Source organism: Pocillopora verrucosa, chromosome 14 (genome assembly GCF_036669915.1).
Source record: "Pocillopora verrucosa isolate sample1 chromosome 14, ASM3666991v2, whole genome shotgun sequence".
Classification (NCBI taxonomy): Eukaryota; Metazoa; Cnidaria; class Anthozoa; order Scleractinia; family Pocilloporidae; genus Pocillopora; species Pocillopora verrucosa.
In genome coordinates, this window is record NC_089325.1 from 14492887 (window position 1) to 14516207 (window position 23321).

Consider the following 23321-nt stretch of genomic DNA (forward strand, 5'->3'; position numbering starts at 1 on the left):
GGTGTTTTTCAGATGCTCTCTTCGAAAAAAGAAATGGAATCTATGGATGCAGACTTGGTTGCTTGGCAGAGCTTAACTGACAACAAACTTGCAGAGAAAATGACGGTATCATGACATTGCGAGAAACATTTAATTGTTCTTTTCAAGACAGCACGATGAATCCGAGATCTCGTCTACAGCGTTCCCATTCATGGAGGAAAAAGGATTTTCGCAAAGCTAAAGTTTGCTTCGCTGAAAATTTGGAAACGGTACACGAGGTACCGTACAACTACGACATGTACAACAAAACGAACGGTCGCCTCAAACTACCCGACATTGATGTCCACAAATACACGCCACTAATTTGTAGAGATCCTTATGCGAAGCCTTCCAAGAGGAAACACGAAAAATTCGCGGACATGTTTGTAAGCGATACTATGAAACTTCCACTGATAAAGTTGAAAAAAACAGACAACGATTTTGATAAAATTTCTCCAAAGACTAAGGAAGCAACGGAGATATCAAACGAGCCATCATTCCCGAAGGCAAATAGCAAGACTTCAGAAAAATTTCAAGCAGCTAATACACTGCATTTCAGATATAGCGACTTCATATTGAGAAAAATGGATAGAGGTACATCTTCCAAAGATAGAATGTTCTTTGTAAATTAATTATTGGTTATCATGTTGCCATGCAGGAATAGGGTTTTCCAAAGAAGCATCTGAAATATTAATTGCATGCACTTAAAGCTTAGAAAGATAAAACGATTTTTATTCAGTCTTTTACCCCTTTGACTAATTTAGAACATTTTAGGGAGGCTTAAAGTCGTTAAGGTGAAATATTATTTCCTCAGGAAATCATCCAACTGCATTGTAGATGGTGACAGTTGCAGATCAAAATTTTTAATTAAACAGAAAACGTTTAAAAATGAATAGCAGTTTGATTGCACACAGCTGTTTAATTCGTACAAGTAAAAATCAATTACTTTAGTTCAAAAGTATCGCTTAGTGAGAAGTCCACGCCGGAGGTAAATAGTTAAAAAAAAAAATTCTATAATCGATTATTTTGTCAAACGTTTTATTTCGGTCCATATCCGCCGGACATTGTCATTTGTTCAAGGATACATTTTCGATAAATTATCAACGCAGTTGAAGAGGAATGAACATGGGTCGAATGCTTTAAGAACGGGCATGTTGATGTCATTAGAAAGACTAGGTACCGAGGCCTTAAATTTTATAGTTCGTATATTTCATTAACTTAAATGGATAGGAACTCTTTTGAATAAGAACTTGCGATAAAAGAAACTTCTGCTCAAAATGAAGAGGATCTGTCCCAGATCTTTCTTTTATAAGATTCTTCGTTTCGTTGATGTCTTAAAAATTTGTACGCGTTTTTAGCTAGTGCGTGAGCTGGTGAACACAATATCTGCTTTGCGCCCGCGCCTTTTTTTCTGCTTGGCAACCTGGCCGCTAATTAATTTCGTCACATACTTCAGTTCAGATCGGTGCTGCTCTCTAACCGTAGCAATTCCGACCAAAGCACGAACTATATAAAAACAAAGGAACTGGTAACCTTGAAAAGCGCGCAATCTGATTTGAGTCGAGCTCTTTTTAAAGAGAGTAATTAAAATTACTACAATCTGTTGTACTCGAAACCGTACCAATTTAAAAAAAAAAAAGGATTTAAAAACATTAAAATTAAATAGTTTAATTGAGGGTATCTGGTACCTAATATAAATAAAGACTTAGAATTGTTGGTGAGCTGGAACGTCATGAGTGTAAGCCATGTTGTCATGGCCTACGGAGTTCTGAACATACTATTTTAATTGCGAAAAAAAGTGGATATCCGTTTTTAAGTCATAACAGTTGCTTCAAAGTTGTAACTACGGATCCAAAGTTATAACTGCGGGTCCAAAGAACCTGGAAATAAAATTTCGCTTGCTTTTGAAGTTAAGTTTAAGCAAAAAGAGTTATCAACAAATCGTTGCGTCGCCTCTGGAGGTAGAAGTCCCAGCCGGGTGTTAGAAGCGGAAAAAAATAGAAAGGGATTAATTTAATCGTGTGCTAAAAGCAGAGATTATCTCGCAGTCAATCACAGCAGTGAAAATAGTCAGTGCAAATGCCCAGATTTCTAGAGATGTATGCTAACATAATTCAATAAAAAGCGTAGTGTTCTGATGTGACATTGCCATCTCTAACGTGTTTCTGTGCATCGAATTGTATAAGGAGTCCAAAGAGTGCCAAGTATTTGAGGTTAACCAGAAGCAATATGTTGATATTAATGGAACCGCACACAGACAGCACGTACAATGAACAGGAAATGGCATTGAATAAAAAAAAGCTTTAACGTTTGAATTAAGTTCTTAACGTCAGCTTGATAGGAGAAAATAGAATTGAGACGGCCGCCAAGGGCGTATTTATCTGAGCAGGAATACATGTTAGAATTGTTCAGAGCAATATTGGTGGACTTTTCATCACTCAAGACGGATACTGTATCACATTTTAGTTATTATCGATAACAAAACAAGCTTACAATATACCAAAACGATATTGAATCCGATGGTTGTTTACATGTTAGGGAAGGAAGGCCAAGGGGAATAAACTATTCGGAATCTTTAATTTACGATGTTGGCTTCTCCTTCGCCGTGCGAAACATATCGAGTTGAAATTTAACTGTACGCCCAGTTGTAAGTGAAGTGCTCCAAAAACTTAGACAAACGGAGCGCCAAAGGACGAAGACAAGCAGCTGGAATTTCCTTTGTTATTGGCTAGACATATCTGCTGGCGTGCATCGGATAATGCTTAGGCGGCGTTCTCCACAAAGAAACGAATCGTGCACTGCCGAACTAAATGGTAAAAAATCACGTTCTTAATCCCAGCGGACGTGCGAGGGGGGAACGACGGAAAATGAATCATTTCACTCACCTAAGAGAGCTTTTGTTGGTTTGGATTGGTGAGTAAACTCAAGTTGATTGTTTATGCTTCTGAGATTTCTAGAAACGTCGGTTTGCCGTTAAACTATATGGTTCCGATGATGGCACCATAAACGTTTATGAATCACATAACGGCATTTTAATTATTCATGCGACATTTGCTCTGTTTTACTCAATTGAAAAGTTGTGCTTCCAGTGGCAAAACCAGTCTGTTGTTATTGTAGATTCATGCTCAAATAAGCTAAGGAGTTGAAGCTACAAACAAATCCAGTCATTACCGATTCACGCTGATTGTTCACTAACAAGAAATGAATTGACTACGCAATTGCAAGCAACACACCGCTCAACGGACAAACATTTGGCCAAGTGAAATATCTTATCTTTGACGGAAGGGTTCTGGATGAGCTTTAAAAAATGAACAGAAAAAAATAGCCAGAAAAATGATTTTACCTATGGCGAGGGTTCTTAAATAAATGAAGTGTTTCAAAGTGCTTATTGACGTCATATGATGCACCCCTAGAAAAAGGTAGTTCTTAGGTATATTTAAACTTTTAACTGAAGCCACTTACCCTTGCTCATCATATAAAAGTCATAAATGGCCAAAATATTAGTTTTAGAATGATTTGTGTAGAGCGTTGTAATTCAAGGGGTTCTTCCAAAAATTTAAGCGTGAAATTGCAAGTAATCGTAGTGAATCATAAATCGACTTTTTAATAGGATCCCAAGGCGTGCGTTTCTAAAGGCTATACTTTCTGGCATTGAATATCAGGTTTTTTGTTGTCTTTAATGATATATGGTCTTTTGAAAATAGTTCTCAATTCACACTCCGGGTAGACAAATTGTCGGGCTATTTTGGGTCTAGTGTTGTAGTATTCAAGGCTTCCTGTTCTACATAAGCCTATTTAGTACCAATTTAGTTCACTTTTAAGTCAACACGCAAATTGTGGACATTTAGTCTCCTGTGGGAAACAAATGATCCAATACATTGAACTATATAGCTATTTTTAAGCTTTATCCAAATCCGGAATAATAGTGAAATACACTCGTCTTGAAGGGATCTTTGCCGTGCCGCAACAGAGACCATAACTAGCTCATCACTACTCCAATAACGTTTTCCTGTGTCATTACCCTGGATTTTTTTCTTTGCTTTCCTTTTTTTTCCTTGTCTGGTAACAGTGTCCCCTACTTGAGCTTTGATAGATTTGGATTTTCAGACAACCATCAGCCATTTGAAGCGATAAATGCGCTTTTTATTGACCGTTGAACATTTTGTGATCGATATTGTTTCAGGTTACCAAGGAAACGAATATGACTTATTCAATACCCCTAATGTCTATACTTAAGTTTCGTGTTTGTTGTTTTGCTGCTATTTTTTCCTTTTCCTTAATAGCTTGATAGCGGCTCAACGAATTGCAACTTCAAAAAATCTATTTAGATTGTTCGGTCCACCTTACTTTTTTGTGGCACCTATCCCCCGAGAAGATGTTTCACATGGGTTTTGAGTTAGTCACAACAAGGAAATTATTATCTAGCTTACATGCAGATAGCCGATTTTAACCAGTTTTTATTGCATTTATCACTAGATGCTCTATACTCTTTCAAGGATAACCTATTCTTAACTGCAATCTTATAAAAAACCATGTCAACCAGTTTTAAGTCGCTAACGATGGTTGTTTTAGATAATTGCTTGATATTTGTCAAATAACTTTGGAAAAGAGCTTTCCTTGAAGATGAAATTTCGTGGCAGTTCGAAGCAATTTCGCAAAAATCCAATTCATTAATTTTATATACCAACGCTTTGTGTTGTTTTTTCTGAATACATACAAGCTCTACTGATATTTTTGTCTTGCAAATCGTGTAGGACATTGCTGATGTTCATGTCGAATATTAGTCGTTTGATAAATGCAATAAACATTCACTCACTATTCTTCACCACTCCTTCATTTACATCGTTATGGCTGATCTAAATGAAAAAAAAGATGTGATATCTAAGTTTAATCATTTTTCATAGGCATACTGGCAAGTAATACTCTTTACGGAAATGGAACTGGTAAGTAAGCTATACGGTAGAAATAAGCATGCAATTTTTTACTGCAACTTTCCTTGGTTCTCACAATGACCACCATAATGACCAGCGATATTCAGAACAACACTAACAATTAGCGAGAGGTCTAAGTGAGGTTCTTTGCCCCACTTGTGCTCTGTAATTCTAAAAAGATCCGTTGTTTAAAAGATGACTAATGGCTCTTGGTTACGCAATCTTGGAACGTCACGCAAGGAACCTAATACAAAGCCTTGCGTTATTATTGTTTGTTAGTGTGCTTTGATGAAGGTCAACAAGGAAAGTTTTTCACGCTCGGATTAACTTGTGTGTTAATTGATGCGTTAGTTGATTTCGATCTGAAGTTGCCTTAGCTAACAATGCACGCGCTATCAAAAGCAATTTCTGCGTTTTTACGTTCAAATTGAGGTATAAACATACGTATACCTTGAATGATAGCGAGTCCTTGTTATTATATCCATCAGTTACCTGTCCCGGTGGACGAAACTTAACAGCTTCTGAGGGGATTTTGATGAGTCCAGGCTACAGTGAAACACACTATCCCAACAGCACCGTTTGCATCTGGGTGATAACTGCCCCACAACACTGGAAAGTGAAGCTCATGATCAATTCCGTTGACCTCGAGTACTGCGCTATGTGCAGTTGTGACTATGTTGAACTCAGAGATGGAGCAAAAGCCAGTGGCCCTCTTATTAGCAGATATTGTGAAGCTAAGGCGAGCACTGTTTATTCCGAAGGACGGCACATGTGGGTCAAATTCGAATCAGACAGAGAGAATGAGGGACGAGGATTCCTCGCGAATTACACTTTCATTAAATTAAGAAAGAGTAAGTTGAGTAACGAGTATTTATAAATTCGATGGACTACAAGTCTGTTGAAAAATTATGGTAGCTTTGTTTTTGGAGATGTGATTTAACATACGTGTTGTCGAGAGAGGAGTTTTTTTTTCTGAAATTGGTTCCTTGTGTCAATATTTGTCCCCTGGAAAGGGAGGGCGGATAATTTTTTGGGGGGCACACATGATTTTCAGGGTAAACGGGGGTCGGCGCAAACAGAATATATAAGGAAGATTATGGAAAATTGACAGCCGATGAACTGCTAATGAGTAGGGAATCATAAGAATATTTAAGGGCTTTAAAGTTTTCGCGATACCCGTTGGCAATCAACATCCTCCGACTCGCCCTCCCCCCCCCCCTCCCCCCCCCCTCACAGCGATAAATCAAGTAGGGTCCCTTATGTTTCCTTTTTGTCGAGTCTCCAAGTATCAGTTTTTTCTTGTTTTCTTCCCATGCATTTAGAGAAACCAGTTATTCTGAAAGCAAATAGAACGTCTCAATTCATCACTAGTTCAAAGAATCCAACCGTGTGTGGTTCCGATAGACAATGTACATGGGTAATTACCGCTCCTGAAGGTTTTCAAGTGCAGCTCACAACGGAATCATTTGTCTTCCTCTCTTGTCTTGGATCTTTTATTGAGATCAAAGACGGTCCCACTTGTTCAAGTCCAATGATTGGAAAATTCTGTGGAAATGAGAAGCCTCCACTTGAGATCTGCTCTTTGGGAAATAGTTTGTGGATATCATTTAAGTACAATTCTACCAGAGATTTGGAAATGAATCGATTTGAGCTGATGTACAGAGCAACACGGGCTAACATTACGCCACAAAGAAAGTTTTACGACGAACAGGCCATCAACTCTGGTAAGTCACAAACATATACTGTATTTGTTTCGTGATGAAACAAGGAATGATTGAAAATTAGATTTTAAGCTCTGAATTTCTATTGCGTGATAATTGATGAAAGCATTAAATTCGAGAGCGAATACACATTTTTTTCCTTAAAGTGTAAATCTACTGGTCTTTTAAAAAAGGAGAGGAATGTAATTTGTTTCATTTTTTGTATAATCACGCGGTGACAAGCTCTATATTACGAAATAGATCGCCAGCGAGTAGCGTAGCCAATCAGATTGCAGCATTTGTTATTGAATGCGAAAAGATTTATTCGAAAAGCTAATTTTAGAATATGATGTAATTAGAGATAACAAAACAAAATGCAATCGTACACATGCCTATAACAATTTTGAGTCATTTTCATCTCACATATACATATGACCCGTAACCCCTCTTAAATTTGTAGTGCTTGTAGATATGGACCTGATTCTTCGATTCTAGAATGTGTTTAACATTCTTAAATGAAGATCTTGAGGCTTTACTGTTCACAGTTACCATCTCGTTTTGAACCTCCTGCGCCTGCTCCTTCTCCTTCTGTTAACTCTTATCCGCTATCCAGCGGAGAAGAGTTAACAAAACGTAATGCGCTGTTCACTGGATAGAGATTTATCCAGTGGATGTCATTATCCACCCTTCCGACAACCGGGGGCCTGGATGATGAGCATAGTTAAATCGTATAGGTCGAGTGAACCGCAGTTTCTGGTGTCTATCTGGGAGGGACGCTAGTCCATCGCAGTAGAAAGATGGCGAGGCAAAATCAAATAATTAATCTTTCAGTTTTCATCATTCCCTCACTTGTGGCTTTTACAGATCACTGGAGAAGTATGGCAGTTGGAATCGCCTGTACGAGTTTCTTCCTCTTTGTGATATTAGTAGCGTGCTTCCTAAAGATAGCAAGCAATCGCCGCTTTGCTGGGTTAGAGCAAACAACGTCACAAACTGAGCTGAATCCAACAGATTCCATTGTAGAATCTACTTTCTCTAACGACATCAATGAGTCTCTTCTTGAATAAATCACGACAACATTTAGAACCATATCATACTAAAGAAATACTACATAGAGCTAGAAAGTATTAACATAACATAAATACTCCATCAACTCAGGAAAGATGTGTGACAAATTGGATAAAAAATCAAGAGCTTCTTAAATGGGAGATTATTCCCTTCATTCTCATGACCTTAATGCGTGATTCAGGCGTGATATTGTAAGGAGAAATTAGATGCTAGTCACTCTTAACGGCCAAAGAGTTAAAGAAAAAGTATGCCCCAGAAGCCATAAAGATTTAGTCCTTCATTAAAAGGACTATTTTTACAAGTTATCCTCAGATCTAGATCATGTTTACATTTTAAGTCAGGTTAGCAATGTTATTACTGTAATTTATAAGTGTATGTGCCATTATTAGTGAGTGAATTGGCGATTGCTAATAAAATATTTTTAATAAGTAGCGTTACAGCTAAAGCAGAGAGAGAATAGCAAGCAGAATTCCTTTTGTATACGTCAAATTATGGAGTAAAAAGGTGAGGTTTGCACTCTTGACCCACCCGTTCGAAGCTTATCCTGGTCTCCATTTAGCATGAGGCAACCATGAGTATTACTCCCCCCTGGATGGGTTGCCAGTCCATCGCAAGGTCCCCCCCCCCAGTATTTCATCAGGCTTCCCTGAAAATTCGCCGGTACCCATTTTTATTCCTGGGTAGAGAGAGGCATGGTGAGAGTGTTGTCTTGCTCAAGAACACAACACATTGACCTGGCCAAGTCTCGTACCCAGATCTCTCGACTTGTAGTTTACTGAATTGACCGTTAGTCTACTGCTCCTCCCACGTAACTTATACACTATAGGACTATTCCAAATCACGTACTGTAAAATTATTATCATTAGCATCATTTGGTAATTTCTGTATTGTAAAGAAAGTGAAGGCCATTATTATATTTTTTCTTGATGTCGTTTGTTGTAAGTAACGTCCCGTAATCAGGTGATCGTAGGCATTGTGCTGTGAATAGTTTATCAGTAGTGTATAGTACGGTTCCTCATTTTTAATAGAATCAATAAAGGGGTAATTTAAAAAATATATTTCTTTTGCGTCTGATGTTTAAACTTGGGGAAGGTCAAAATTTGTGTGGAAAAGAATTGTTTCAACAAATCTCTATTCTAGTACTGATCTAAAACAAAAGACTAAAAAAATCTAATCTCCCTCTATTTCGTGTCATTTCCCCAAAGCTTCTTGAATACGGCAGGACGCCGTTAGACATTTGCATTTTTATCTTTGCTGAAGAAGGCAAGAGTAGTTGCCCAAACGTCCAGAACAATATTATTTTAGCCAGTGTCAACTTTTTTTATTCTTCTTACCAAAAATTTTTAATATGTCAGGCTACACACCGAATAAATGTTTTCCTGTTTGCTTATCTACTTTCATTTACAAGAGAGTCTTAATGGGGTTCACAGACAGCTGTAAAACGGCTAAAAAAGGTAGCCGTTAAGCGTAATCATTGGCAAATTTTAACCGATAGTCGTAAAAAAGGTAAAAAATATTTGTGGTGACATTAATGAAATGATATTAACCGTTGGCCCTAAAATGGCACAAATTTGAACCGAAAGCGGTAAAAGCCATCACCCCATTAAGACCCTCATGTAAAGGGTAATATTCGTACTTTTAAGATATTTCATTTTACCATATACCACATGGGTGAATAGTGCGTGCTGATCCGCTGGTTTGGGAGTGATTAGCATGTACTATTCACCTCCGAACAGCCGATGAGACAAATTAAATTGTGCGTTAACAATTTAATTTCCGACTAATTTCTTTTAGTATATTGACAGAAACATGTGAGACTATTAGAGAGCTGATAGACTCACGAACTTTTTTTTCGTTCCTCCTGTTTTTTTGTTATTTTTTTTCTTTGTTTTTAGTCCTGTCTTAAATCATGTATCTATTTGTTTATTTTCTCTTACGTACACGAGTCGACAAAAGCACGCTGAGAATATATTTATAATTTATTACTTTTGTAATGCCTCATTATGGCCAAGGAAAAACTGAAGCGTATATATGAAGAGGAGAGGGAGGCAAGGAGAGCTGAATTGATTCACAAATGTACACAGGTGGTCGAGCAAGATACGGAAATTTATACTTATTCTTGATGTAAAACTTGTTCGGCTTTATTTCCGAGTTGCTGGTCAGTCATTTCATCAACACGCGGTACAAAGCGATCAATGAACAAAAACATACCCACTGATCAATAATTAATAATACCATTTGGCCTCTCTGCACAGAATGCCTCATTATCAAACTTATCGTGGCTGGGAGCATTTTTCAGGCGCCAAAAGCCATTATCAGTTGTTCTTTGCGCGAGGAACGGCAATCCGGGATTTACTTCGAATCTTATGAAGAGATATGAAGACAATGTATCTTTGGTACCAGCTTTCAGTCGTTCTATCAGGTAAGTATGTGATTTAAAATATTACTTAAAGGTAAACAGCTCGAGACAGTGACGAAAAATCGGTAATTTTTGAATGAACGTTCGCCTTTCACCTATGCAAAGTCCCATTACGTTTTTGCCATCCTTGGATAGAAAAAGCATAAAAATTTTGCAAGAGAGGAGAATTCCAACCGATTGAATTTTGCAAGAAAGAAAGATTCTTACGACGAGTAACTGAAACTTAATTTCCGACGCTGAAAAATTTATGTATGCGAAAAATCTCTTTTCTTCGCAGTCATCACAACAATATGTTATTAAGGAAACAGTGATAGACCAAAGGCAACAATTCTGTATGAATAATTAAAAAATTGAACTCTCACAGTTTCGATTGAAAATTTTTTAGCTTTGCTTTTGTTATATTTGCTAAAATTAACGGCGATTCTGCGCTAAAAAGACTGAATATATGCCACACTTCTTTCAAAATTCAAATTTCCAAAAGACGTTATCAATAACAAAAGCAACAGAGATCACAGCAAATTGTGGCGCAGGAACTGTAATAGCTTGGGGGACCAAATAATGAGTTTTCTCGTCTCGTATTAAATTAAAAAATGCCACGAAACTTTTATCCAGTCTGAAAGAAACCAATTTGGTTCTTTTTCCTCGATGTTCCCTCTTCCTGAACTCTGTAATGATAAATAAATTTGTCTATCAAGGTTTGGGGGAGAAAAAAACCATCTTCCCGTCGCATAAATTAGAAAATAATTCGGTGGATGACTCTTTCGGTAAACTCTTGAGGTTTTTTGTATTCAAATGACCATCAGTTTTAACTCGACCTATTGTTTTGACTGGTAACCTCAATAAATTGATTTTAAAAGCAGAGGCCTAGTTTATAATTAAAACTGAAATTTTTTCAACCGCGAAATAAAAACTGAGGTTGCTGTTGTGGGGAGGAATTCCGCGAGCTTTTTATTGTTTTCCTTATCAATTTTTTCTTTAGAAAAAGTAATGTGGGTGGCCTTTCTAATTTAATGAAACAAATGTGTAATAAGAAAAAACACAAAGCCACGAGAAAGAAACATACAATAAAATTATTGAACGCTTTTATTTATCTTTCTTTTGCATAGCACTGTCGTGTGTGAGGCTAGTTCTTGCTAATGGTAAGTATTGGAAGGTTTTGTTTTGAAACATATGCACAGAGATCTTGTTCAGTTCAGTACAGCAAAATTCTCCTTAGGATACAAATTGAACGAATGAACCCAATCTTAAAAGATGTGGGCTAATTTAGATCGCTATTTGTATTCGAGGCACAAATTGCAATATTTAAGGGCTTTGGTGGTCTTATTGTAAAATTGACAAAATTTGAATAAAGCCGGGCACCTGTTTCCAAGGGACGGCTCTTCATTTTCACTCTTCAAACATGCTTAGAAAAATAACTTTTTCTATAATTTATGGACTACCGGTTGGAAGGACAGGCGGACTGTTGTAACAGACTAATGGACCCACTCGGAAGGCTCTCTTTCCAGGAGCCATTTTTTTAAAAAAATTAATTTCATGCTCGCTTTACTTTCATTGAGATGGAAGGGCCAATTTTTTTTCCTTTTTTTCATTTTCGATGGGTGGTTGATGCTTCTTTCGTGAATATTTACCACAAGGGATGGGGCTGAGAGGTGTGGGGGGGGGGGGGGAGGGGCGGAAGAAAAATAGGGGATTGCATGGTTTTCAAGGGGAACAGACCGGGGATCGGCCGTCGCTATAAAGGGGGGAGACTGTTGCAAATTGACTGCCAATAAAGGGGGATCATTGGAATGCTACAGAGTCTTAGGGATGGATCAGGTAAAACCTCCCCCTCCTCCAGGCGATTAATTTTGATATCAGTGAAAAGAGGGAATTACGAGGGAGCTGACTGACGCATATTAGATTCTCATTAATAATTATCGTGAAGTATAGAATATAGATCTCGTTATTCGTGTTTTAAAAAAAAACAGATGCCTCTATCACAGGAGTAACTTTCAGAGCGAGGACGAGTTATATAGCGTACCATTTCAACAAAACCTCATCTTTCCCGGGGATTACCTTCAGACTTGAATTTTCATCAACAAGTTGCAAGGGTGATTTGATACTGGTGACAAGCATGGACACTGATAACTTTTTCAAAATTGTCTTGGACAATGAAGTTAAGACCACCTTCCATTACAAGCTTGGAGATGGAGATTTTAGCGTATCGGCGATAGTTCCTGCAAACAAATCCTTCTGTGATGGTCAAAGACATATCGTACGCTTTGAACGATACGGAAAAACAATCAAGTATGGTGTGGATGATGGTCAAGAAGTACAAACGAACGAGCCAGGAATCCCAATTGCCACTTTTAGTAAGCCAGATAAGATTGTCCTTGGAGGAATTTCCAGCAACAAATTCGATGGCTGTGTTTACAGCGCATCAGTGCTGTTCTACTGGAAAAAACACCCAAGTAGAAACGTCAAAGTAAATATCATAGAGCGCTATCTCAAAAAAGATCCCAGGATTCGGTCAGGTGCTGTGTTTGTCGGAGCTTGTCCTGATTCTACAAAAGTAATTTATCACAAAAGCCAAGGTAAGCCAGTTATTTAGTCCACACAATCCGTGCAGTAAACAACAGTGGTCTTCCTAGTTGCACGATAAAAACTCCATTTTAGGGCAGAGGGTGTCTTTTTGAAGCCTTGAATAGGACGTGAGTGTTGTTGGTGTGCCGTGTAGTATATGGGATGCACGCGCAGTACATGTGAGGTACGTATGCGGTACATGTGCGGTCCATGTGTGGTACATGTGCAGTACTTACAATTTCGTTCTTTAAAATACAAATTTTAAATTTCCTTTCTGCACGAATAAGCTACACGTGGCTCCACAGAGTCAATCAACGATAATTCATACAGAACAAAAGGGAAGGATTTCGAAAACACTCCAAATCGAGATCAATTCGGTCAGGTATAAAATAACTTTTCAATCGACGCGCAAAAATTTTGGAAATTAAAACCGAAAATTTTTGTCGAACAGAACACGCCATATAGGGCGTTAGTTCAAACATTTGCAGGTTTCTCCACTTCCAACCTATTCACGATCACGTGAGCCAATACTTTGCGAAATTTCTACGTGTTTAGCACAGAGCTACTATTGCAGAACTTACCATGCAATTATAACTTTCAGAATGTACAAGTTCAAACACAGATATCTCCATGAGCGCTGAGTGGGGTGTGATCGCAAGTCCTCGCCTCGATAATTCAAGTCACATCAGTCGATGTTCTTGGCACATCTCGGCGCCTTTCAATCATCGTTTAAAATTCACACTGCTGTTCTACAATTTTAGTAGTTTTGAATCCTGTTCAAACAGTAAAATCGTTGTCTTTGACGGCTTATCTAATTCCTCGAATGTTCTGGAAAGATTCTCTTGTCCCAAGTCAAGCAGAGCATTGTTCACAAGTGGTCGGCATATGATGGTCGAAGCAACTCTTCCCATGCAGAAAAATGATATTGATTTCATTGCCGTTTATGATGTTGTGGGAATCGACGCAGGTACGTGAAAAGCTAATTTCATGAAACATCGGCAGATGAACTTTAGAAAGGAATCAAAAGATCAGTTTTCATATGATATTTTCGTAATGATAACATATTCTATCATATGTATATTAGTGCTCTCGTTCGCAAAAGCGCCCCCTCTCTGACAAGCACACACTCGAATTTGTTTTTGTTAATTAGCACCGCTTTGGGCAAGCACCCTAACTTCAGTAAGCGCCCCTATTTCAATAAGTACCCCTATTCTGCTTCAGTGATAGCACTGCTAGCTAGAGTGTATTCCCTACCATCATCATGCCAATATTCACTGTCTATCAATTTTGTCATTTTTACAGTTTCTGGTTTTTTTTTCTTTTTGAGTAAATTACACATCAAAGCTTTGTTTCGTAAATTCTGCTGTTTTTCAACTAATTAAGAAATATAAGCTTCTTGTTTCGGCAAGCGACCTCCCTAGTGATACCAAAAGTCAAATAAGCACCCGGGCGCCAAATCATTATTGTAAGTGTACAAACGGCTTTGTTGAGCAAAATTTGCTAATGTAAAATGTTAAAAAAGGAAGGCAGCTTTGAACTATCTTTGCGGGACTAAATGCTACATAATTACCAGTCATAAAATAGTTTAAGCTTTTGAAAGGAAGAGAATATGGTTGTCATACTCAGTGTCTGAAACAGCCAAAGTACCAGTTATCGGCTACTTCTCTCTTTCTTGACCTCGGTTATGATAATTTAACACCAACTAGAATAGCTTACATATAGCAACAAAAACTTTCTAAATTAAGAATGATGGTAAATTTGTACATAAATTATTGAAATAAAAATAGATGTTTTGCGTCTGGAGCGTAGGAGAATAAAAAATAAATTTTGAATGCTGATCGGGAATCAGACCCCTATGGAGTTCCCTGTGGCTCGGTGTTTGAGCATCAGAGCACGGAATCCGAAAGTCGGAGGCTCGGGGCCTGGGTTATATTCCTCTTGTAGACTCAATTAATTTCCTTTGTTCCTCCTCATGACCAGACACAAAAACTTAAACTAAACTTTTCCTTAAAGAAAATTTTTTTCATTCATGTTTATCAAAACGCAAAATGAACACAGTCCTTAGGCAGGTGGAGGATGATATAGAAAAAATCTGAACTCAGTTCTTTATTCATAACCGATGTGTGGACCCTTCTTCCCAGGACCTTGTCCAACAAACAAGAAACTGAGTGGCAAGTCTGGTACGATACAAAGTCCAAATTTTCCGAATAATTATGAAGCTGAGCATGACTGCTCCTGGATAATATCAGTGCCGCGTGGTAATCACGTGCTGTTGTCGTTTAACCGAACTGACTTCCACATCCATTCGTGCAATAAAATTTGCGATTGCGACTTCCTTGAGGTCCGTGCCGGAACGACTGCCGGAGGAATGCTTCTTGGGAAGTTCTGTGGTAGTGACCCTCCGTCTCCCATCTATGTTAACGGAAGTGATATGTGGCTGCGTTTTGTGAGTAACAAGCTCTCAAATAACAAGGGATTTCGTGCAAAGTTTGAAGCCATCACACCACTGAAAGGTATGTTATCTTTGGAACTGCAAATGATAACTCTGTGATTGTGGCTTTAAGGACTTTTACAGCAATTTGCGGTCCCATTTCAGGGGGAAAAAACACTGCAGGTTCAATAGGAAAGCTTCTTGTGATCCAAGTTAAATTCCCACTCCTCAGCCTCCCTCCGAAAGATGGACGAGGCCTAACTCAGAAGCGAAGAGATTCCCTCTCGCATGAAAGTGAATAATTCCTTCTTAGAATGAGTCCTACATACAAATTAAATTTAGCTTGTTAGAAAGTCCTCTCCACGAGTTCGAGTAGGGCACTAGACACATTCATAACTTCTGCTGAGACGCTTCTGTTTCACCTTGTGGTTAAGTTGACTTGAATAACACAAAGCGAATGTCTTATAGGACTTTGGTTTTGCTTTCTTTGGTCGATTTTTATTGAAGATTTTGGTATATGCATCTGTAGGTGTAAAAAAAAAAGAGAGTAAGTAAGGAAAAGTAAAGCAAATCAAGGAAAATACCTAAATTATTTTCGACACTCAATTTGAATTTTTTTTATAATTATTTACTATTCTTACTTACATCACCTTATTTCTCTCACTAGACAAATGTCCATGGAACGAGACTTTTACGGCTCGTGAAGGCTTGATTCTGAGCCCACGGTTTGCTCTAGATTATCCCGGCAATATGGAATGCATCTGGAGAATCCATGTCCCCGAAAAATCCAGAGTGGAATTCAATTTTTCAACACCGATCTACTTTGACCCGAATTGTACCGACGTTATAGAAATTAGAGACGGACTTCATGAAAACAGTCCACTGCTCAAACGGTATTGTGCCTCCTCTGCCACTCCTAACGGGATCGTTTCGACTGGAAGAGAAATGTTTGTGCGCTTCAAGTCAGACGGCTACATACGGGATCATGAAGTTTCTATGGCAGGGTTTAACGCCAGCTACTATGCCGTGGATATCAAGTCAGGTATGCTTAGGGACCTGGCATTATTTGTCACGAGGAGGGAGGGGGGGGGGAGGAGGGAAGGGGGTCGGAGTCGTTACAAACAGAGTATAGAATGGGAACTCTAAAATTTCTGATTTGAACTTGTAGGCTAATTTTTTCAATCACATTACTAACATTTTTTTTGTCTATCCTTAGGCGGAGACTCCCTCAAGACATGTTTTTATTTGAGTTTTATTTATTTTCTAATTTTCTCTTTGGTTTGCTTGTAATTTTGATTACTGAGAGCAAAAGCGTGAACTTTGTACTTTGTGCGTTTAATTAGATGAATGTAAAAAAAAAAAAATCACAAGTTTTTCACGCTAACAAAACAGTTAATATTTGGGATCGATATATAGGGGGCTGTCATTACTTTTCGCCTGAGGGAGGGGTCAATCAAGGATTCTTTTGGGGGGCCTCCATAGTTTTCTGGGGAAACAGGGGGAAAAAGTCATCGCTACCTAGTATAAAAAAAGGACAATAGAAAATTGACTGCCAATGAGGGGATCATTAGAATGTATGACGTCAGCTGCAAACCGAGAATATAAAGGGAGCACAACCAAAATCCTTAACCCACCCATCCCCTCACTTTCTTGTCACAGGGCGATAAGTAGGGACCTTAAGCAGTCAGGACGCCAACGCTAATGAAGACGTCGATGAAACAATGAGTTTGTATTTAAAGCTAGGATTTCGTGAATGGCTGAGTGTGTTTAAGGTCTCTTACGGCGCTCAGCTTTACCTAATTAAGCAGCGTTGAGTTGCAACTGGTACTGGAGACTCAAATAGTTTGCCGTCGTGGTTTTCATGCTCAGACCGCGCAAATCCTGGTGATTTCACTAGTGTTGATTTACAGAGGACGGCTAAAAATGTGCAAACTTTTAAAACGCACGTGCTTAGCTATTGTGCCGCCCTTTGGACCTTTAACTTTGCCACGTCCTCGTTGCCGTCTTTGCCGTAGTTTGCTTAAGGTCCTTAATAATGGCCTGTCGCTCACTGCGCTGGATGCCTATGGGAGAGTAATTTCGTTTTTAAAGCTTGTCAGTAGTGTTACCATGGTCTAGTGTTGATTGCTCACCTTAAAGGTCACCAAACTGATAACACATCGGATCAATATCAATATCTGGGCAACTGCCCACCTACCCCTCCCCTAACCCAACATTAACCCTAACCTGTTATCAATTGACTGTTGTTGGGTTAGGGGAGGGGTAGGTGGACAGTTGCCCAGATACTGATATTGATCCAACATATCTTTGATGGCCTTTGCACCGAGGAAACAAACGAAAAACGTTGAAGCTATGATCTCTTTCACTGTTAATGTTTGTGCCACCTTAATAAATTAGAAAATCTATTTCTTCTAAGTTTAAATTTAACAAAAAAATCATTTCCCAGTTCAGCTGTAGGCAATCGAGGCAGAGAAAAATTTCAGATTAAAAATTTTCAACACCTAGTGGTTATATATCAAAATGTTTATTGTCTGAGTCTGGTTGGGCAAGACGGGAAAATATTTGGTTCTCGGCCATGACGTACGGACCTCGCTGTGCTCGGTTTATACATCATGACCTAGAGCCAAATATTTCCCGTTCGGCCCTCCCACTGATTCATTAGGTACATATTATTAAACTAAAAATTGAGATTATTTCACTGTGTAGAATATATATTGCAGTATATTCGGATGGTAATAATAATAATGGGTGTTCTAGGCGAATTTCCCAGTTAAAAGTTAAAAATACAGAAACATTTACGAATTTTTGTGGTTCCCTTTACAATCAAACCCTTTGCCCGTTTTAAGCCCGTCGGCAAAACGGTTCAAACCATGCCCTGCAGGAGTGGAGTGGCAAACGCATACATTACTCATCATGCAGGTAGTACCCCCTCTCCCTGGGGCTGTCTATCACCTTTAAAATTAAATTCTGTCCATATAATCTCTTATTTCATCTTGATCACGTTTACATGACAGGTGGGGTAACCCCCCTGGGCGGGTTGGCCGGTCTGCTGAGTAGGGTAACCATGTCAGGCGGGGTGACAATTTACCATGTAAACGTCTCAAGGTGGGGTAACCCGCCTAGCCGGGGTCACGTTCGTATCACAAAAAGACCAAATAAGCCAAACAAAAGCAAAACACGAGTGTGTTAAAACTTTTTACATTTCCTAGCCGTACCGTGCAGAGCTAAAACGTTATCACACTCTAGGTCAGAGCTTCGAACTCTCTTATCTTTGCTCTTTACCTCTGAATCAAGGATAGAATGTAAGGAATGTGAGTGATATAAACTCTTCTAGTTATTCCACGACTGTAACTTTTGGGCTACATCCCGACAGAGGAATTTATGTAAATGAATCAATTGATCGTTTGTTTTACGAAAAAGGCTTGAATTTGTGCGTTTATCATATGTACCATCGGTGGTTAAGGATTATAGTCCAAAAGTACAGTTCGTGCGTTCACTGACCTCTTGCTCTGTCGATGCTGCCTTATCAGTTGTGATGCAGTAAAATCAACAAGAAGGCAAACTACCGCAATGAAATTTCTCTCGATATTTTGGCTGATGGTGACTGCTAGTTCTCTTGCTTCTTCTTTTGGTAAGTATCTTGGTAGTAATTCCTAATGTCATGTACTGTACTTCGATCGAAAAGTTTTCACGCGAATTTTCATAACAGGGTATCGGCAGTTATGGGCCGTCTGACTGTCTAAAGGTGATGTATGGACAGTTCGGCTTTCACATAATTTCTAATTCTTTTTCTTTTCGTAATCCAAGTATTATCTTTGTCACTTTATCACTTTCCTTCGAAGGAATAATAACAGGTATGAATCCTGTTTCGAAGATTATTTCAAATTTTGTTGAGTAGCTAGCGAGCGTGATGTAATGCATACGATGTCGCCATTTCGTGAGTTCATGAAAAGCATCAAAGTAAATATGAATGTCAAAAGTTTAAATGTGTCACTAATTTCATGGGAAAGTCCTTTCAGGACAGTGAAAAACCTTTTCAGTGAGGCTAGCCTTTTATAGTAGGATGACAGTTTATTAAAGTTTGTCTAAAATTGCACTGAACCTCTAACCGCATTAATTATTTTGAAGGATCGCTTCTTACTCAACACTGGCGAATTTTGTTCATTGAATTTGCTTGCATTTGATCGAAATTCAACTTCGTATGGTATCTCCTTCGGTCACTGAGTATAACGCAGTAAAATTGTCCTTTTCTGGATGTCTGTCGTTGGAAATAACCCATTTTGGTTTTTTTTCAACAAGGGAAAAAGGAGTCCCGAGTGTTATTTGCTAAGTTAATGTTGACATATCTTGTCACCGCTAATTAAAATCTACAGTCCATCGCGTAAAAATAACTTTGGCCATCAGGCATGGTTTGGGGTAATAATAATATTTATAATAATAAGTAAAAGCACGCGAAGTTGAATTTACATTTTAATAACAACGATATGAAAAATAAACATGTGTCTCGTCTTGTCACGAATGTGGAACAATTTAAGTCCTCATGAGGAATCGAACCTCAGACGTTCGGTGGCCTTTCAAGAGGGGAATGGGATATAACAAATGCAGATTTGACATTTTACGATGAGTATATACTATTTGATAAATAGAATTAAAATGAAAAAAATTTTTTAAAACGTAGATAAAAAAAAATGTCATTCGATTTCCCACCCCTCAACTCCGCTCCGAGTCTTGTAAAAATACATAAAACAGATTGTTCAGATTCCTTTTTTTCGGTAGGGGAAGACATAAGATGCTACTACTGCGAAAGTCGAGTCTCTTTTAAGGAGTGCGATGAGAGCATGAAACACGTTCAGTGTGATGGAAAGTTTGGGTTTGATAGATGCACTAAGACATACATCAAGGCTTCCAAATATACACAAGAAACTTACCTGCGGGGTTGTCTTAGTGCAAGTGCATGCGAGGCTCATTCATGCAAGGCTCGTGGCGATGATACCTGTGAAGTGTCTTGCTGTGCGGAAGATTATTGCAACAAATCTACCACTCGGATGGTCAGTGGTACTATGGTATTCATACTTTCAGCCCTTGCTGTTCTAATAGGGCAAATGTTTTACTGAAGAAAACATGTGACTTTTCTACAATTGTGTCCTTTGTTGAGGGTTTATATTTGTTTCTTAGGATAACTCTACGTATATGTTGCACAGCTGTGCGAATCTGTGCGGTTACATGAACACAGCGGTCAAACGTCGGGCATGCGCAAGGGGATCAATTGTGACCGGCTGCACGCCAATTTCCCGCGCAAAATTTCAAAGGAAAACATAAGAAATAACCGTTGTCTCGCAAAATAAGCGAAGGAATATATTGAAACGTTCACAGAAATAAGTAAAAGGAAATTAAAGTGGGAAAAAAAGGAAAGCTCAAGTACAAACATCCTGATTTACCATTTTGTTTTGAGCTTTACCAAAACAGTAACACGCTTTTAAAACACTTTGACTCACTCTTTTGTATTTATATTTTTGTAATTCGTGTGAGACGACTTGGTTCTAACAGCCTGAAAGTAAGGCACTTAGTCATTACAGCTTTCGCACATGCGCAAACGTTTGATAACTGTGTTGGTGGTTATGTGCCGCTCAGAGCGCTTTTATTTATTCCTTGTAGTCCCAGGAGGGATAGAACCGGCTCTTTTGCTAGTTTTTGATCCTCAAGTATTTTTAGTCAGTGCATCACAGATCTCTGTCGTTAGAAAAAACATGTTTCCGCAATGGAGGACTCTGCTGGATTCTGCTCAATCAGTGACGTTCTTCGCTCGAATTCTACAAAGCGACTGGCATTGCATGCTACCTTCAGAAAAAACCACACGAGAACAACAAAAAGAAAAAAACTTGTGCAGCCGATTCCAACGGCCATACTTTTCCAATGATCTGCAAAATTAAAATAGAGTTCTCAGAAGAAAAATAATCTATCCTAGTCATTAAATTGCACCCTACCCCGTCTTCCCTCGCACAGCTCTTTTTTGTTTTTTACTTGCCTTACTATTAGCCTTATATGAATGTGGAACAAAATAATTTCTTGTATTTATCTGTTTTTCAAGAGTAAATTTACTTAATTAACCAAACTCATCAGCAGCATTGTGGACACACAAGCACATACATGCGTGCTTACCCCCGGAAATCTAAGAAAGACGCGTTAAGATATTAATTTTGCGAAAAGCGAAAAAAATCAGATTGAATGGTTCGAAAGCTCCTCACATTGACTTTGTGGTGTCCGACTTTTCCCGTCTGAAGGGAAGGCACCGTTATTGACCTCGTCTTGTTCACTCGTCCAAACTGACACCAGTTTCTTATTTTGAAGGTATTAAGGTAAACAAAATATCTCAAAAACATTTTGTCATGATTTCATTTATGATAATGTTTCCAAGAGAGGGTTGGAGATATAGTTTCCGCACCCCTCCCCCTCCCCAAAATTTTATAGAGGCGCTCCACAGAAAATTTCCACAATACCCCAAAGGGAATTGTCATTATTTATTACCTAGGGTGGGGGTGAAGGGCTGGAGCTTTAAGGTTACGTCAGGAGAAAATTGACCCGATCCCCCCTCATGGCCCTGTGATAATCTTATGACCCCCTCTACCCCCAAACCTTTGTTGGTAGTTAATTGGCATTCAATTTTCTATATCCCCCAGTTATACTCTGTTTACAGCAACTGATCCTCCCTCTGTTCCCTTAAAAAACATGTGATCCTCAGCTCAAAATCCTTCATCCCACCCTCCCCCCCTCCCCCCCCCCCCGTGATAAATATTCACTGTCTCTAAGTAAGTGCGCTTGAACTCAGGTCAAGCACCGCGTAATAAAGTTTTCTTATATTTTAATGTCGATGATTGAAAAGTGGATTAATCCTTACCAGAATTCAAAGGCTCAGTGAAGAATCCTATCTGTGGTTTATTGGTGCATTGTACTTCTCAGTACAAGAGCTGGAAGCCATTCATTTGTAAGTCTCTCGTAGAGTTGTATTCAAAAGTTAAAGATTATTTCCTTTGAAGTAGATTTCTGGTGGAGGCTTCTCATCTCCACAAAACCTTCCAATTGATGGACTAGAAGAGCTAGGGCCGTCTCTGATCTCCACAAATGGTCCCAAACAATTCAGGAAGGCAAATGATTTTAGTGAGATTTGAACTTTACATCTTTCACGAGCAGAAATTATCCATATGCATTTTTTCTCAGAGCCACAAACAGCTGGACTTTTTGAACTAGCTATGAGTTGGGATGATCCATTTGCCTGCAGAATGAAAGGTGCCTCTGTGGAAAACAAAATCAGAAGAGGAGATATGAGTTAAAGAGATCATAAACATACGTGTAAACAGTAAGTACAATTTGCTTGTGTCTTACTCAGAAGAATATGTTTCCGCAGATAACAAGTGGATTTTTCTGTGTGTCTGTTCAGTTAGAGATCACAAATACACCAAGAAGTCCGGAGAATCGAACAGCGCACATCAACCGTTCGCGAACGTGTCACCGATATTTTTACCGAAAAAGAAAAGACGTTTTCAAGTTGCGAGGGCCCGCGTAATGGGGATTTTGCTACAGTTTTGCTTAGTATTGCACGGGGCTGAACGTGGCTGTTGAAGGGCTTGAAACCGTTGACAAAATTATAACTAGTAAATAATGTTCTTCGTCTCGTCTTGAGCATGGGGCAAAGTAAAAAATTCTTAGTCTTCATCGGATTCTGCGCTCTGATGCTTTATAACTGAGCCACAGAGGCTCTGTGGTAAGCTAAGTTTTGTGCGCAGCTGCGGTCTGCGATTTTGAAAGGGTCATAAACGTAACTTTTATTAAGAAAGGAACGTGAAATCCGGAGATCGTAAGTTCGATTCCTCACGGGGACTCACTGACAATTTTCTTTTCACAGTCCCACTCTTGTGACAAGACAAAAAAATCATTAAATTAAACCTTTAACCGTAAAAGCCACTACCTCATCAAGACCCTCTTGTAAGGGGTAATATTTTTACTTTTAAGATATTCCATTTGAACATATACCTACACGGGTCAATAGTGCGCGCTTATTGGCTGGTTTTGAAGTGATTAGCATATACCGAACAGCCGAAGAGACAAATTAAATCGCGTTTTAACAATTTAACTTCCAACTATTTAACAAATAGAGAAGCCTTGACTGTGCTCTGTTCTGTTGTAAAGCTCACAGG

The 23321-nt window shown here is 38.7% G+C and overlaps 2 protein-coding genes and 1 pseudogene across 2 annotated transcripts; 2 read left to right on the forward strand and 1 right to left on the reverse strand.

The window, feature by feature from the left end:
- Positions 1–2430: 2430 nt before the first annotated feature.
- LOC131787689 (tolloid-like protein 1) lies at positions 2431–8754 on the forward strand. Its single transcript, XM_059104779.2, has 5 exons — positions 2431–2931; positions 4923–4961; positions 5438–5800; positions 6272–6673; positions 7514–8754. The coding sequence occupies exons 1-5, from the start codon at positions 2829–2831 to the stop codon at positions 7714–7716; spliced, it is 1110 nt and encodes a 369-aa protein (XP_058960762.2). The 5' UTR covers positions 2431–2828; the 3' UTR covers positions 7717–8754.
- Positions 8755–10002: 1248 nt separating this feature from the next.
- Positions 10003–17909, forward strand: LOC131787701 (exoskeleton protein RP43). The gene is made up of 7 exons (XM_059104790.2): positions 10003–10139; positions 11243–11275; positions 12104–12709; positions 13300–13665; positions 14840–15211; positions 15797–16171; positions 16346–17909. The coding sequence occupies exons 1-7, from the start codon at positions 10094–10096 to the stop codon at positions 16417–16419; spliced, it is 1872 nt and encodes a 623-aa protein (XP_058960773.2). The 5' UTR covers positions 10003–10093; the 3' UTR covers positions 16420–17909.
- A 2923-nt stretch (positions 17910–20832) lies between these two features.
- On the reverse strand, positions 20833–23145 carry LOC131787631 (bone morphogenetic protein 1-like; annotated as a pseudogene).
- Positions 23146–23321: the final 176 nt, after the last annotated feature.

Bases quoted from the DNA above. Each gene is read 5' to 3' on its own strand.
- LOC131787701 (XM_059104790.2), top strand. From the start codon at position 10,094: ATGAAGACAATGTATCTTTGGTACCAGCTTTCAGTCGTTCTATCAG. The intron at 11,276-12,103 runs GTAAGTATTGGA...AAAAAAAAACAG, and splicing joins GAGGCTAGTTCTTGCTAATG to ATGCCTCTATCACAGGAGTA. The intron at 15,212-15,796 runs GTATGTTATCTT...TTCTCTCACTAG, and splicing joins AGCCATCACACCACTGAAAG to ACAAATGTCCATGGAACGAG.
- LOC131787689 (XM_059104779.2), top strand. From the start codon at position 2,829: ATGGTAAAAAATCACGTTCTTAATCCCAGCGGACGTGCGAGGGGGGAA. The intron at 4,962-5,437 runs GTAAGTAAGCTA...TATATCCATCAG, and splicing joins TCTTTACGGAAATGGAACTG to TTACCTGTCCCGGTGGACGA. The intron at 6,674-7,513 runs GTAAGTCACAAA...TGGCTTTTACAG, and splicing joins CGAACAGGCCATCAACTCTG to ATCACTGGAGAAGTATGGCA.